At 39.1% G+C, this 14,987-nt stretch overlaps 1 protein-coding gene across 4 annotated transcripts in view; it reads left to right on the forward strand.

Annotated features, from left to right (window-relative positions):
* Nucleotides 1–14,987, forward strand: part of GAB1 (GRB2 associated binding protein 1) — a 127,341-nt gene that overhangs the window by 70,565 nt on the left and 41,789 nt on the right. For all 4 annotated transcript variants that reach the window (XM_029235149.1, XM_029235146.1, XM_029235150.1 and 1 more), the window contains exon 2: nt 13,501–13,795. In XM_029235149.1, the coding sequence (XP_029090982.1) occupies nt 13,501–13,795 (295 nt within the window). The remainder of the gene's footprint in view (nt 1–13,500; nt 13,796–14,987) is intronic.

Consider the following 14,987-nt stretch of genomic DNA (forward strand, 5'->3'; position numbering starts at 1 on the left):
CCTTAACTTCTCCTCTGTTTTTGGACCAAACTATCCTTTGTTCATAGTAGATAATCTATAACTAGATTGCCTCATCTTTTAATTTTTAAGGTATAAACATTTAAATGGCCGAGAAGTCGAGATGTTTATTCTGAGAATGTCTTCAGGTTAACAATGCCTAACATAAGTTGAAGTATCAAAAGATCTTTTTTCCTGGAATAAATTCTTCATCTGTTAGATTTAATAAATTGGTCTATACAAGTATGAGATGACCATTATTGATAAACAAGGTGTGATAGCATTTCTTTGGAGAAGATATGTTTGTTTTCATCATTATTTGCTTAGAGCATCAACTACATACTGTAGCAAATTGGACAAGGCCCAGCAGGACATCATTTGAGTTATAATTAAATATCTTAATTGCTAGAGTGTATCTGGGATGCTCTGCTAAGAAAACCCATGGTAAATAAATGTCTTGTGTTTTTACAGTCGTTAAGTGTGTTTTCTTTATCGGGTTTCAGAAAGCATTCAGTGAGGGCTTCACCTTTATTTCCATAATTCTAGCATGATAAGCAAGACCTGGAAAAATTAATCAATACTAGTGAATATTAGTGAAATATTAATGAATTAAAATTTTATACCTGGGAATTTTAAGCTCCTGAAAGTTAGAAGTGTGGCTCAGGAAACCAAAAGCACAGTCATCTTTATTTAAACAGTATACTTAGAAAGTATATATGTAAATGAACAAAAATTAGATGAAAATATGGAAAAATATATACTTTTGATGGTGGTAGGATTATATATAATTCCCCCTAATTTTTCAGTTGAATTTCTTACTGCTTGTAGTTTATTACAAATAAATTTGTTAAGAAAATGCCCATACGACTGACACAATTTTATTTTGGAGAGTATTTCACTTGGATGTTGCATAACCTCCAGAAATATAGATTCTACCACAGGACTTTAAGAGGCACAGACATTTGAAGTTTGTAACGTACTAGTACGGAGCTAAGTCTGTTGCTGTAGGTTTTTCTTTCTCTTATTTTTTTTAATAGCTGCTAAATTTTAAAGATTTAGTAGAATTAAATTCAGAGGATAAAATCTAAACAAATTCTAACCAGAAATTAATATCAAAAAGTAATTTTACATAACTTAAGAGACCAAATTGACATGTTTTTCTGCACTAAAAAAATACTCCTTTAACTCTTTCATAGTCTTAGTATACCACTTTCCCCCTCAGCAATCCCAGTTGATATGAGCATTGTGGGTTTTAGTTGGAATTTTCCCGTGTTTGATTTAGAATGATTTCACTTTTCGGGAACTGGACACGAATTAGAATTGTTGCCTTTGGGAATTCCATGGTGGTCCAGTGGTTAGGACTCTGAGCTTTCACTGCCAAGGCAATGGGTTCGATCCCTGGTCAGGGAACAAAGATCCCAGAAGCTGCGTGGCGTGGCCAAAAAAAAAAAAAGAATTGCTGCCTTCAGCACGCCTACACTCGTGGACCAGTTGGGATGCAGGGACTTTTACACATGTGTACATGTTCCATCTGACCTTCTGTCTCTATCTACTGCAGTAGCACCTACAGTCTTAGGAAGGGAGCAGGGACTGGATTGGAGAGTGGATATAAAGAGTGGAAAAATATAGGCCAGATCTCCCTTTTCAGAATTTTATGACGGTCTGATCCCACCACAAAGAATTGGGGGTTTGTGGTCGTCTGAAGCCCTCTAATTAAATGGAGGAAGAGATACCATCTTTTTCTGCACATCCTCCCTTCCAGATCCACCCCACCTTCTCTCTAGTTAAATACTACCAATTATATATTTAAAGTAAAATAGTGAAATGTGAATTTCTGTGCCAAAGTGTGGGATGTCCCAATGACGTCTCTGAAAACCCAAAGCCAATCCCTGTGCTACAAACTCAAGGTTTATATTTAGAAAACAGTGTGGATCCTGTATTTTCAAAATGCCTGTAAACATGTTTGTGGGGCTATTTTTAGCTTTTATAGACTTCAGTGAACTTCGAAGTTGGCAAGTCAGACACAGTCAGCTGTTGTCTGTTACCTCGGATACCAGCACTTTGTGGATGACTGACCGTCTCACAGGGTTTCTAACATGCTTAAAGCAGATGAATGTATAAGCTGTGTCCACTGCATCTGGCATATCTATATATGTCCTACTGTACATACTGTCCTTTTTTTTTTTTTTAGTTTTTATGAGCTGTATAACTGGGATAACAGTTTTGTATGGAATTCAAGATGAATTGGGTCCTGCCAAATGGCACTGGCAGAAATAGCTAGTCCTTTTCTCTTTCCCCCAGCCCTTCTCTCCTAGTCCTCAAGCATTAAATCGTGCATTCACAAATCCTTCCAGTCGCTGTTATTTTCAGTCCATTGTATCTACTTCCTGTTGGTCAAAGGTCAGGAGGCTTGGGTGGTGTAGAGGGAGATGGAAAGTTGACAGGAAAAAGAAAGCTGGGCTCATTTTAGGGCCAACACATCATAGAATGGGCAAGATAGCACCGATTTGTTGAAAACAGAGAAGTAAATGATCAACAGTTTTTCTTGTACGATGAGATCATTATCTGGATGTTACATGAATGAAAAAGTGTTTTCCCCCAAAGAATCACGTCTTCAAAGGGTGACACGCCCCTCTGTGATTGGGGGTGGGGAGAACACCATTATCCGCACTTGGGCTGTCTTCCACATTCGCATCAGAGGTCCTCTTGATTTCAGTATCTGTGGAGTAATTTTTGTATCATGTTCAGCTTTGTGCTTAGTTCTCCTCTCTGGGTGAGGTTATTCTTCCCTGCATCTTGAACTTAATGTGGTTTTTTGGGTGTTTTTTTTTGCGGTACGCGGGCCTCTCACTGTTGTGGCCTCTCCCGTTGCAGAGCACAGGCTCCGGACTCGCAGGCTCAGCGGCCATGGCTCACGGGCCCAGCCGCTCCGCGGCATGTGGGATCTTCCCAGACCAGGGCACGAACCCGTGTCCCCTGCATCGGCAGGTGGACTCTCAACCACTGCGCCACCAGGGAAGCCCGAACTTAATGTGTGATCAATGTAGCCATTTACATCATTGCAGAAAGTTCTCTTGGACAGTACTGCTCTAAAACTGCAATTAGAATTTGTATCTGTGCTGGAAAATCTTGTGACTTTAAGATGTGATATCAGTTTCCTACCACTTAAACAACAAAGTTTAAGTAACGTTCTCACATCTTCTTCACTTAAACATGTGCATTGACACTATACTTCATAGTACATGGCATTTTGTCTTTATTCTCCCTAATAACATTACATTTGGCCCTCAGAGACTGGGATGTCATTACACACACACACACACACACACACACACACACACACACACCAATGTTGAATATATGAAGAGAGAATAATTATATATATAAATAAATATACTAACATAAATATGTAGACTTTCCAAAATACTGTAGGCACTGTCTGAAACTGTAGTTTCTGAATTTTAGCACATTGGCATGGTTTCATATTGATTTGTTTCTTGATTAAGTTAGTTTCCCTTTTTGTTGGCTGAACCTTCTGGAGGAGGAGATTCGATAGGATTAATGGCCAAACTCCTAGCAATAAGAAGGCCCACTGTTGGTTTGGCGTATCATCCATTTACGAGAAGACTAAGTTAGCGAAGGACAGAGACAGCATTTTCAGGGTCACCAGGAGACATTGATTCGTTCGTTCATTTGTTCAGGTAAGTTATCACACATGCCTTTTAAGGCGCCAAGCCCTTGCCTGCTACGAACTATGCTAAGCACTTAGATAGAGGAGGAATGGGACAAGATCTTGGGGAGGAAAGCAGCTGTACAGAGGACTGCTTGACAGTCAAGAGGAGAGTACTCAAATAGAAGTTTGCACAGGTGCTCTGAATACCCTGGAGCAGTCAGCTTTACCTGGTGCAGGTGACAGAGAGCCAGAGAAGGTAGAAAGGCAGGTGTTCCAGTTTTCCTTCACACCAGATTGCAGTTACTCCAAATGAAAAAGGTTAGTTCCTTGCCAAGCTCTCTCAATGTTTTGGAAATTTTTCAGACCATGGGGAAGGGGGATCTTAAAAAATGCCATTGAAAAGCATCTTTTACTGATTATGTCATACACCTTCATGGAGATGTATCTTAATTTATTTACTCAATTTCCTGCTGTCACCAACCTTCCTGGTTTGGCCAGGACTGAGGGGTGTCAGGACGTGGAACTTTGACTTCCAAAACAGGGACAGCCCTGGGAACACTGGGATGGTTGGTCACCCTATTGTTGGATATTTAGATCGTTTTCAAATATTTACTCATATAAACAGCACGGTGTTGAGTGTTTTGATGCCTATATATTTAGCTGCAGAATGCATTGTTTCTTTAGGTGAGATTTGTAGAGATGAAATGAATGGTTCAGTGACTTCTGGGCGTGTTTGGAGCTCACAGCCCGCGTTGTACTTCTGCTGTTTTCAGCTAGATTGCTAAGAGTCTGCCCGGACATTTGTGCCACCTCTGCCTCCACAGGTTCTTAGGGGGATATACAGACGACACGGCCAGGTACATACTTGCTGTGTCGCTAGCTGTGGCACCCATTCTAAATCTCTAGCTGGCCAGATTGCATATGACTCAAGCTACCTTTTGTCTAGGCTGGAGGCTGATTCCAAAAGTCCAGGTGGACTCCCTGACCCCACTTTCCTATGACCACACCCTGATATGAGCTCACTGACCCTTAGTGCATGTGGTGGCAGGAAAAGGGTGAGAACAGATGAAACCCAAGGCAGGTGGTCTTTCTTACCAGTACAGGTTCAGCTATACCATCACCCCAGACCTTCATTCCCAGACACACAGGGCATTGCAAGCTTATCTTGGATCCACTGCTAGCCAGGCTCCTGCCTCTCTTCAGACTCCTCCTGGTCAGGATAAGGAAGCCTTGAAAAGCCCCAGAGTTATTGTGGAAATATGATGAGAGATGAACTAGTATTCACAGGTAAAAATATATTCAGCCTGCCCCACAGTGCTGTATTGAGAGTTAATGCCATGAGGTGACCTACCTTCCTGTGGAACTTTAGTAACTGATATGCCTGGTTGGGGTCCAAGGTCTCATATCAAACTGTTCTTTGTAGTAAGAAGTATTAAAGGGTAGTCCTATTTCGAGCATTCTTAACATGTGCCCCAGCGGTCATGTGAACCCCTGAAACTGTGCAATATTATGTATGCGCCTTTTTCTAAGAAAAGGTTCCATTGCTTTTATTAGATTCTCAAAGCGGTCTGTGACCCCAAAAGGTATAAAAAAACTAGTTTGTGTATATTAAATACTGGGGAGTTTTCATCATTGCTTTTTTGTTTGTTTGTTCATTTGATGCAGGACTTAACACCAGAGCTTTGAGGTAGGCATCAGTTTAGCAATGATTTCAACAAGTAAATGATATGCACATTTACTTTCAACAAGTAAATGATATGATACGATTATTCATTAATAATTTAAAATTCCCTGAATTTTTTTTCCCAGCTACTGTAGTGTTTGAGTTAAATTTGATTTTTTGTTGTTGTTTTGCTATTGTGAAATTGGTTCAGGTCTAGCTAATTTGTTTTTGTCCGGGCAGCATATGTAAACTCCGATTTAAAAGGTTTGTGGCGCAGCTGTGAGCCTATATCTAGGCATTGTTCTGCATTATTTTTGGTGTATTCTTTTGTTTATATTACTAAGCTAAAGTTAGCACAGATAACACTAGGCTAGAAAATGGTGACAATAGTTTGAAAACAGGAAATTTTAGGCTTGTGTGTGTTTGGAACAGATGATCATAATGACAGAGCCAGTGGAGTGGAAACTTCCACTGAGTGTGTTTTTTCCTTATTTTGCTCTATGAGAAAAGATGGTGCTTCCTGGAAAACAACTCAAGTATTTTAAAGTAAATGGTTTTTTTTGTCCCTGCTTCATGGTTAATTTGTTTTTCTTTATTTTATTTACCCTGGTTGTATTATTATTATGGAAATTTAATATTTTTAACAGGTAAAGTAATTCCCAAAGTGCTTATTTTAGATAGTTAACTATCTAAGTATGTTAACCATTTACTGACATGGTTTTTAAAATAAAATTGTGAGAATATTATAACCACTGGACTTTGGTGGAAGAAATTTGTTTCTCTATTTTAAGTGTTCCTAACTTTACTTTTTTTTTCTTTTTAACCCTCTAAATTCCAGTCTTGAAAACAAAGTAGTTATACTTTGTCTAAGCTATTTCCTGACCAAGACTCTCTCCAGATGTATCCTGGAATTCTATATTTAAAAGAAAGGCTAAATTTATTCACTAATTGCAGAATAAGAAGAAGAGTATGCATTTCCATACAGAAATAAACTTTTCTGTGTGTGTACATCATTCCTAGATTTTAAAATATTAGTTAATAGACTTTGTTTTTCAGAGCATTTTTAACTATAAGCTTTTAAATCATGTAATATTTTAAAAATTATAACAGGAGTAAATGGAAGCTCCTTGAAGAAAATCAGACTGCACAAAATCATATAAAATAAAAACATGAAACTGGTCTGACCCTCCCACCCCTATTCCTGGAATGACCACATTTAACACTTCCGGTGTGTCTCCTTCCAGACCTGCTCTCTAAACATAGTTTACATGTACAAGCACACAATCATTTCAGACTAAATGAAATCATAAAGTTCTGTAACTCCCTTTTAAAAAAAATTTAACAGTTATCTTGTGGGCATTTTTCATATATAAGTGAGATCTAGCTCAGTTTTTAAAATGTTTTGCATCAACTTACTATTGTATAGATAGCTCGTAATTTATTTAAATTTAACCATTACCCTGCTGATGAAGTTTAGATTAAAACCTATCTTATTAAAAACAGCATTTTCATTTTGTGAAACGCATGTCTTCAACCGTTAACATTTTACAGATTTCTGAGATTCTACGTAAATTTTGAATTCACAGTCACGACCTTCTTTCCTTAAGTATCAGTCATGAAATACCTTTTAAGAGATTTCAGAATAAGAAAGTTCCACTCTACTTTTCCCCCCAGTTTCCTAGGATAATATAGGGTTAGTAAAATTAGTGGTGATGCTTCATGATGGAAAGGCACGTGGCTCAAGAATATAGCAAGTGCTGTTCTTCAGTTTATCGGGTCAAGGCAAACTCGAGGATTCAGCAACTAGAGAGACCTGAATGCAGTCATCAGAGGTCTTTCTGAACTGCTCGAACAGAATGGGCTTGTTAATGGGCTACTTGGGACCTGTGTGCTGAGAGTTCAGAGAAGCCTTAACTCAGAGAAAGTTGAGGGAAGCTGCAAAGAAGAGGTTATTGAGCTGACTCTTGAAGACTGAGTAGGATCATTGGGTGAGAGAGAGAGGATGCGTTAGACTCAAAACAAAACAACAAAATGCGCGCGTTGGCTGGAAAGGCCAGGCAGGTAAGTATGGTTTTGAAGAACCTTGTATGGCAACCTGTAAAGGGAGTTTGGGCTACCCTAATAACAACTATGGACTTCTTTTTTTCTTTCCCTGAGGTCTTTTCATTTAAGTGTACTGACCCTCCGCAATCCTTGTGACGAACAGAGAACTTTAAAAGCATCCTGTTGAGGCTTTGAGGGCTTCACAATGGGTGAAGCGCTGGGGCAGATATAAAAAAAATTTAAGGAATGGTCTCGGCTTTCAAAGAGCTCGGGGAAAATAATTCACAAGCATTTGGAACATTTGGGGATGTACATAGTAAAATAACAGATGGTTCCAAACTGTCCATAGCCATGCAGAAGACTTTCCAGGGCAGGATCTGATGGATGGTCAAGACTCCAGAGGGAAGGTGTGGCGAGGAAAAGGGAAAGTTTGGACAGAACCTTGGAGAATAGATTACGTTTCCAACAGTAGAAAGGAGTTCAAACATATTCGCCAATAGGATAAATATTGTCCACAAAGACAAGAAGGGAGAAGATAAACTACCTTGGCAAGAGCAGAAGCCTTGAGAAGATAAGGAATTAGATAGATGAAAGCTTTAAAGGACCTCTATGTTTGTTTCTTTAATTCTATTTTAAGAAGCAACCTAATTCTGTCTATTGATTGGACCAGTGGTTCTCAAGTCTTGGTGGCACATAGAAATCACCTGGTGAGCATTTAAAACTACCTATGCTGGTGCTAGGGCTGATGCCCCACGCTCCAGTTTAGTTGGCCTGAGGTGAGGGCCCCAGGCATCAATCTTTTTTTTTTTTTAAGTAAATTTCTCTAGATATTTCTTACCTAGAGTTAGAGTTGAGAATCACAGGACCACCCTGACCTCTTCTCTTTGCCCATCCATTTATTGGCTATTTCTTCAATAATTAGCTCTTCCAGTTAGAAGTACAGGGAAGCGATTAGGGAGTCTTGGAAAGCATTATACCGAGCCTGTGTTACATCATTTATAGCAGAGAAAGCTCAGAAAACAAGTGTGTGCAGCATTCGCAATGTTTTTCTTTAAAACTGAGCCCGTTTGCCATTTAGGCAAATTAGACATATTTTGTAAGTTTGTTAATAATATTATTACAGGTCGTGGTTTGGGGCTAATCCGTATTGAAATTTTTTTCTTCCCACGAGGTAATGGGACTCCATCTGTACTTTCTTGCCAATGTATACATACCCATAATCTGTAGGTATGTGATAAACCTGTATTAGAACCTTGCTTCCACGTGACAAGTCTGTCTTCAGTATGATGTATGCAGCTGGCTTAAATACAGAAATTATTTAAAAGAACAGTTTTCCTTTAAAATGAAGTATAAAAATTCCTCTCATATCTGTAGAGTTTTTAAAACAAACGAATTGATGGTTTATGCACCTCTACCTTGCCTGACAAATTCTTGTCAGCCAAATTGCAAATGGGCTGGGCAGATTGCAGTCATGTCAGTATCCCCAGAATGCGTAGAAAGTGTGAGAACTTCCATATTTTTATCCATGGTTCCTTTGATTGGCATATTCAGCAGATGCTGACTGAGCACCTCCTTGGGACTAGGAGAAGAAAGATGAAAGGTGAAAAGACATGGCTCCAGCCCTCAAGATGCTCACTTGTAGGGATGTCAAACACGGTAACTGGGAACGAGGGGGAAATGGAGAGCTTGGAGGGGGCCACTTAGGGATGGTGCCCTGAAATCTGAGCTAAATCCAGGGGGTGGATTATGTGCCAAGGGGCAGCCTGTATCAGGGCCAGAGGCAGGACAGAAGCAGTGTTAGGGGACCTGCAAGCATTTCCGATGTGGTTGGAAGGCAGAGAGGCAAGAAGTGAGGCTGGAGAGATAGGGAGAGGCTGGAAGAGCCCCGTGTGCCCTGCCAGAGAGTTTGGCAGGGCAAACTCTGCAGGCGGTAGGCAGTCACCAAACATAGGGAATGGGTAGATGGCAATGCAAATACTCCATTGGATACTGGATATTTAGTTTGGCAGTCTGATCTAAATGTATTTCCATTGGGATCCATGAACTCTCCGTGCTCTTCTCTTTTGATGTTAATATAGTAGCCAAAGTTAATCTTGAAACCCTGAGATGGAACACCTGTATCAGAGTATGGTGCTTTTAAAGCTGCTTCAAAATGCAGACCTGCTGGTGAAATCTTTTTACTGCATCATTTATTCAACTTCAGGTTGAAGTGACTATTGCATTGTAGGAAATGACAACAAAATAAATGTTTGCATAGTTCTTCTCAAGCACACCTGCTCATTTGCCAGTAGATAAAACGTTTTTTCACATGCATTTTGTTTAAAATTGCTTGGAGTGTTTTTGAGGGTTTCTAGAAAATGTGTCCTTTTTGTCTGTTACTGCTCTGTAGGATTGGTGAGGCAATGTGCAGCTTTCTCTGGGGCTACCAAGGCAGCAAGGATAAAAATAGGGCAAACTTTAAGAATCCCAGATATTTTCAGATAACAAAGACTGATTTATGTGGACCCATTTTGTGCTCAGACAAAACATAGAGAAGCTTTTGTGCTGTGATTAGCAAGGGTGCTGATGTCAGTTCTCTTGTCGAGCATCAAGCTTTATTCTGTGGCTAAATTGTGCTTTGTACCCTAATCCAGAGAACCTTTGTATCTGCCTTATTAAAGTGTGTAGTTTATGTAATTGCTTTTGTTTTCCAGTTTAATCTGTGCCAGATTCAATGAGAGTGACTCATTTTGTGACTGAGACAAACATTCACATTTGGACCACATTAAAAATAAATAAATAAGTGGCAGGTGCTGCTTGGCTAAATTCTGTGTTTTCATGCTGTAATTTCCTGCTGCAAGGGTTCATCTCTTAGATAATGTCTTCTCGGCCTCTGTAATCGCTAGCCCAATCTGTCTAGTGCCCCGCAGTTCACTGCTGTTCATTTCTTGGCTATGTATTTTAGTTTCCAAGGGCCTATTACATTTTAACAGTATCATTTCAAGAGGGAAGCAAAGAAATGTTTGGGGGAGCCGCAGTCAACTGGATGACGAAGAGTGACACATGAGCTGTAGCAAAGGGACATATTTCATTCTCTTCTCTTTTTTGTCATTTTCCCAAGGTGTTTTGTGTGTGTGTTTTGGTAAAGCTGTTATGTTTATTTTATGATGTAAATGTTCAGTATTTTTCTCAAGTGGAAGAGGTTTTGAAAGCACACGCCTTTCTATTCAGGGTGGCCAATATAATCTAATAGTCTCAAAAATTTTACAACTTCATAGTCTTAGGGGAATTCTATTTATTGTACAAATATTTCTAGGTATTCGGCCCTTGCTCTGCATTGAGTATGTAACGGCAAATAAAGCAGACATGGTCACTGTCTTCTCGGACTTTATGGTCTGCTTGGGGAGTTAGATACTAAATAAATAAATACAAAGAAAAACTGGATTGCAAATTACAAAAATCACTACATAGGTATGTGATGGGGTCCCTAACATTATGCCCTGCTCTACAACCGGTGGTGGTTGAGTTGAGGTTGGTCAGGGAAGGGAAGGCCTAAAGGTCAAAGTCTGCCTGGCAAAGAGAGGAAAGAACATCCCGGACTTAGGAAACAGCATGTGCAAAGTCCCTGAGGCAGGAGACAGTTTGACATCCTATAAACCAGCGGTCCCCAACCTCTTCGGCACCAGGGACCGGTTTCGTGAAAGACAGTTTTTCCACGGAGTGGGTGGGGTGGAGGGGAGATGGGGTTTGTTCTGGTGGTGATGCGAGAGATGGGGAGGGGCAGATGAAGCTTCACTCGCTGCCCGCCGCTCACCTCCTGCTGTGCGTCCCGGTTCCTAACAGGCCATGGACCAATACCGGTCCGTGAACCAGGGGTTGGGGACCCCTGCTATAAACCATATGATTAGAAGGGAAAAGTGACAACTGGTGAAAACTTAAGAGAAAAAAAAAAAAGACCGTATTTAAATGGTTAGAGATGAACTATATACAAGCACAGCAGTATGGCACTATTTAGTATAGGGACAGATAACCCTCCGAACAGTCCTGCAGCCCGAGAGCTTCTCTGAAGTGTGCAGTATAGAAATTGATGCCTGTAATACTTAGTCTGAGACATTGGGGAATGGATGAATTATGTTCAATGAATTATGTAGTAAGGCATTTTAGAAGGATTTCCATGAAAGACATTAAGGTTTTAAAAAGTCATTTATGTATTTAAAGACAGAACCTTCACTATCTGGAGAAATCACTTGTACAAAAAGATGTGATTCCTTGATGGCCCTGGATAAGTGACATAATACTCTGTTTTCCTTTCTCTTTACTTCTCTATTCCTTTTTTAAGCTTACTGTTTGATAGGGAGGTATCTGTGAAGGTGTCCTTTTACTAAGAGATGATATTTACTTATTTTGAAACAAGTAGATGTCATATATTAACTAAATGGATTTTTTTTTTTTTTTTTTTTTTGAGGTATGTGGGCCTCTCACTGTTGTGGCCTCTCCCGTTGCGGAGCACAGGCTCCGGACGCGCAGGCTCAGCGGCCATGGCTCACGGGCCCAGCCGCTCCGCGGCATGTGGGATCTTCCCGGACCGGGACACGAACCCGTGTCCCCTGCATTGGCAGGCGGACTCTCAACCACTGCGCCACCAGGGGAGCCCATTAATCATTTTTTAAGTGTACAGTTCAGTAGCATTAAGTACTTTCACATTGTTGTGCAACCATCACAGTCATTTATCTCCAGAACTTTTTCATCTTCTCAAACTGAAACTCTACCCATTAAACACTAACTCCCCATCCCCCTTCCCCCTAACGCCAGGCAACAACCATTTTGCTTTCTCTCTCTGTGAATTTGATTACCGTAGGTACCTCATATAAATAGAATCCTACAATTTTTGTCCCTTTGGCTTATTTCATTTACCATAACATCTCAAGGTTTATACAGATTGTAGCATGTGTCAGAGTTTTCTTTTAAGGCTGAATAATATTTCCTTGTATATATTTCATTTATCTCTTCATTCATCAATGGACACTTGGGTTGCTTCCACCTTTTGACCGTTGTGAATAATGCTGCTATGAACATGGGTGTACAGATACGTCTCTGAGAGACCCTGCTTTTCATACTATTGAGTCAGATACCCACACTGGAATTTTTTGAAGGTCCGCCATCCCATTTTCCACAGTAGTTACACCATTTTACGTTCGTACCAGCAATGCACAAAGGTTCCAGTTCCTTCATATCCTGGCTCACACTTGCTATTTTCTGCCTTTTTGATAATAGCCATTCTAATGTGTATGAAGTGGTATCTCATGGTGCATTTCTCTACTGATAGTCGTGTTGAACATCTTTTCTTGTGCTTATTGGTCATTTGTATATCTTTCTTGGGGAGTCAAATTCTTCAAGTCCTTTGCCCATTTTTTAATTGGGTTGTAGATTTTCATTGTCACTGAGTCGTAGGAGTTCTATGTGTATTCTAGACATTAATTTCTTATCAGATATATGATTTGCAAATATTTCCTCCCATTCTGTGAGGTGCCTTTTCACTCTTTGATCATGTTCTTCAATAATATAAAAGTTTAAAATTTTGATGCAGTCCAGTTTCCCTGGCGTTTCTTTTGTTTCCTGTGCTCTTACTGTCATAATCAAGAAATCAATACCAAACCTAATATCATCAAGGTTTTCCGTATTTGTTTTTCTAAGAATTTTCTAGTTTTAGCTGTTACCGGTAGGTCTTTGATCCATTTTGAGTTAATTTTTATTTGATACGGTGAGAGTCTAACTTTATTCTTTTGCACTTGGATATCCTGTTTTCCCAGCACCATTTGCTTTTTATATTTAGTAAAAACTAAATCTTCCTTGGTTAGTTGACTTGATATTACCTATCAATGTAATAGCTTCTAATATCCATCGGTGTCTTCTAATGTTTTATCAGAAGATCTAATAGAAAACAATAAATGTGTATACACACATTATTAAATTAATTGAGGAAGCATCAGTAAACTTTGCCGGAGTGGTAGATTATTCTGTGGAAACAAAACATTGTCTGTGACTTTCTCTAGTCAATGCATTTATAAAATTGGTTTGACAAATGTGCATCTTGAAAAATTTCTGTCAAGTTAACACTGGATGGATATTTTTGTTTTGTTCCTAGGCATGGAAGAGGAGATGGTTTGTGTTACGCAGTGGCCGTTTAACTGGAGATCCAGATGTCTTGGAATATTACAAAAATGATCATGCCAAGAAGCCTATCCGCATTATTGATTTAAATTTATGTCAGCAAGTTGATGCTGGATTGACATTTAACAAAAAAGAGTTTGAAAACAGCTACATTTTTGATATCAACACCATTGACCGGATTTTCTACTTGGTAGCAGACAGTGAAGAGGAGATGAATAAGTGGGTTCGTTGTATTTGTGACATCTGTGGGTTTAATCCTACAGAAGAAGGTAAGTTCAAGATTTTGTGACTCAACCTGAGTTCTCCTTTATTACTACATTTTAAAAACCGTTGTAAAATTCTTTGTTATTTCAGTCACACAATATAATATTTTTTTAATAATAGTAACAACATTTAGAAAAAGCAAACCTTTTAATCAGTTTAAGGAGAAATTTTTATAGATTTTAGAAAGAGAGACTACCATTGTGGGGCAGTGTCTAAATAATGTCCTGAAGAAGATGACAAGAAGGCATACTTATTTAAGAGCATTTCTTGAGTTCCAAGGTAAACATTAAGTTGAACCTTAACACTGCTGATACTTGATATTTCAACCTGTTAAAATAACATTTTCATGCGGCTCAACTTAATTCTTCAGGAGTTTTTTTTAACTGAAGTGTAGTTGCTGTACAGTATTATATGTTACAGGTGTACAATATAGTGATTCACAATTTTTAAAGGGTATGCTCCATTTATAGTTATTATAAACTATTGGCAATATTCCTTGTGTTGTACAGTATATCCTTATAGCTTGTTTTATACATGACAGTTTGTACCCCTTAATCCCCTACCTCTCTCTTGCCTCTCCTCCTTCCCTCTCCCCACTGGTAACCACTAATTTCATCTCTGTATGAAATTCTTTTTTGCTATACTCTTCTTTTTTGTTATACTCACTAGTTTGTTATACTCACTTTTTTGTTATACTCACTAGTTTGTTATATTTTTTAGATTCCACATATAAGCGATATCATACAGTATTTGTCTTTCTTTGTCTGACTTATTTCACTTAGCATAACACCCTCCAGGTCTATCTATGTTGTTGCAAATGGCAACATTACTTCTTTTTGATGGCTGAGCAGTATTCCACTGTGTGTGTGTGTGCGCGCGCGCGCGCGCGCACGCATGCACACACCACATCTTCTTTATCCATTCATCTAATGATGGATACAGGAGTTATGTTTTAAACGATATTGGATTATGGAGTTATGAAATAGCCAAGGTGACTGTCAATACCTATGAAAAGCAAATGAGAATCAGTCACAGAACATGATGAAAAAGTAACAAACATATGAATTTACTTAACACAAAGGTCCTAAAAAAAGCATGGAGGAAGAGGGGTCTCAAGTTTTGAAAAAGAGGTAGTGAAGAAAAGCTTCTTGGAGAAAGATCAATTGTGAACTGTAGGCTTTTGAAGGAAGTAGTGTT

Source organism: Monodon monoceros, unplaced genomic scaffold (assembly GCF_005190385.1).
Source record: "Monodon monoceros isolate NGI ecotype Baffin Bay Population unplaced genomic scaffold, NGI_Narwhal_1 Super_Scaffold_20, whole genome shotgun sequence".
NCBI classification, from domain to species: Eukaryota; Metazoa; Chordata; class Mammalia; order Artiodactyla; family Monodontidae; genus Monodon; species Monodon monoceros.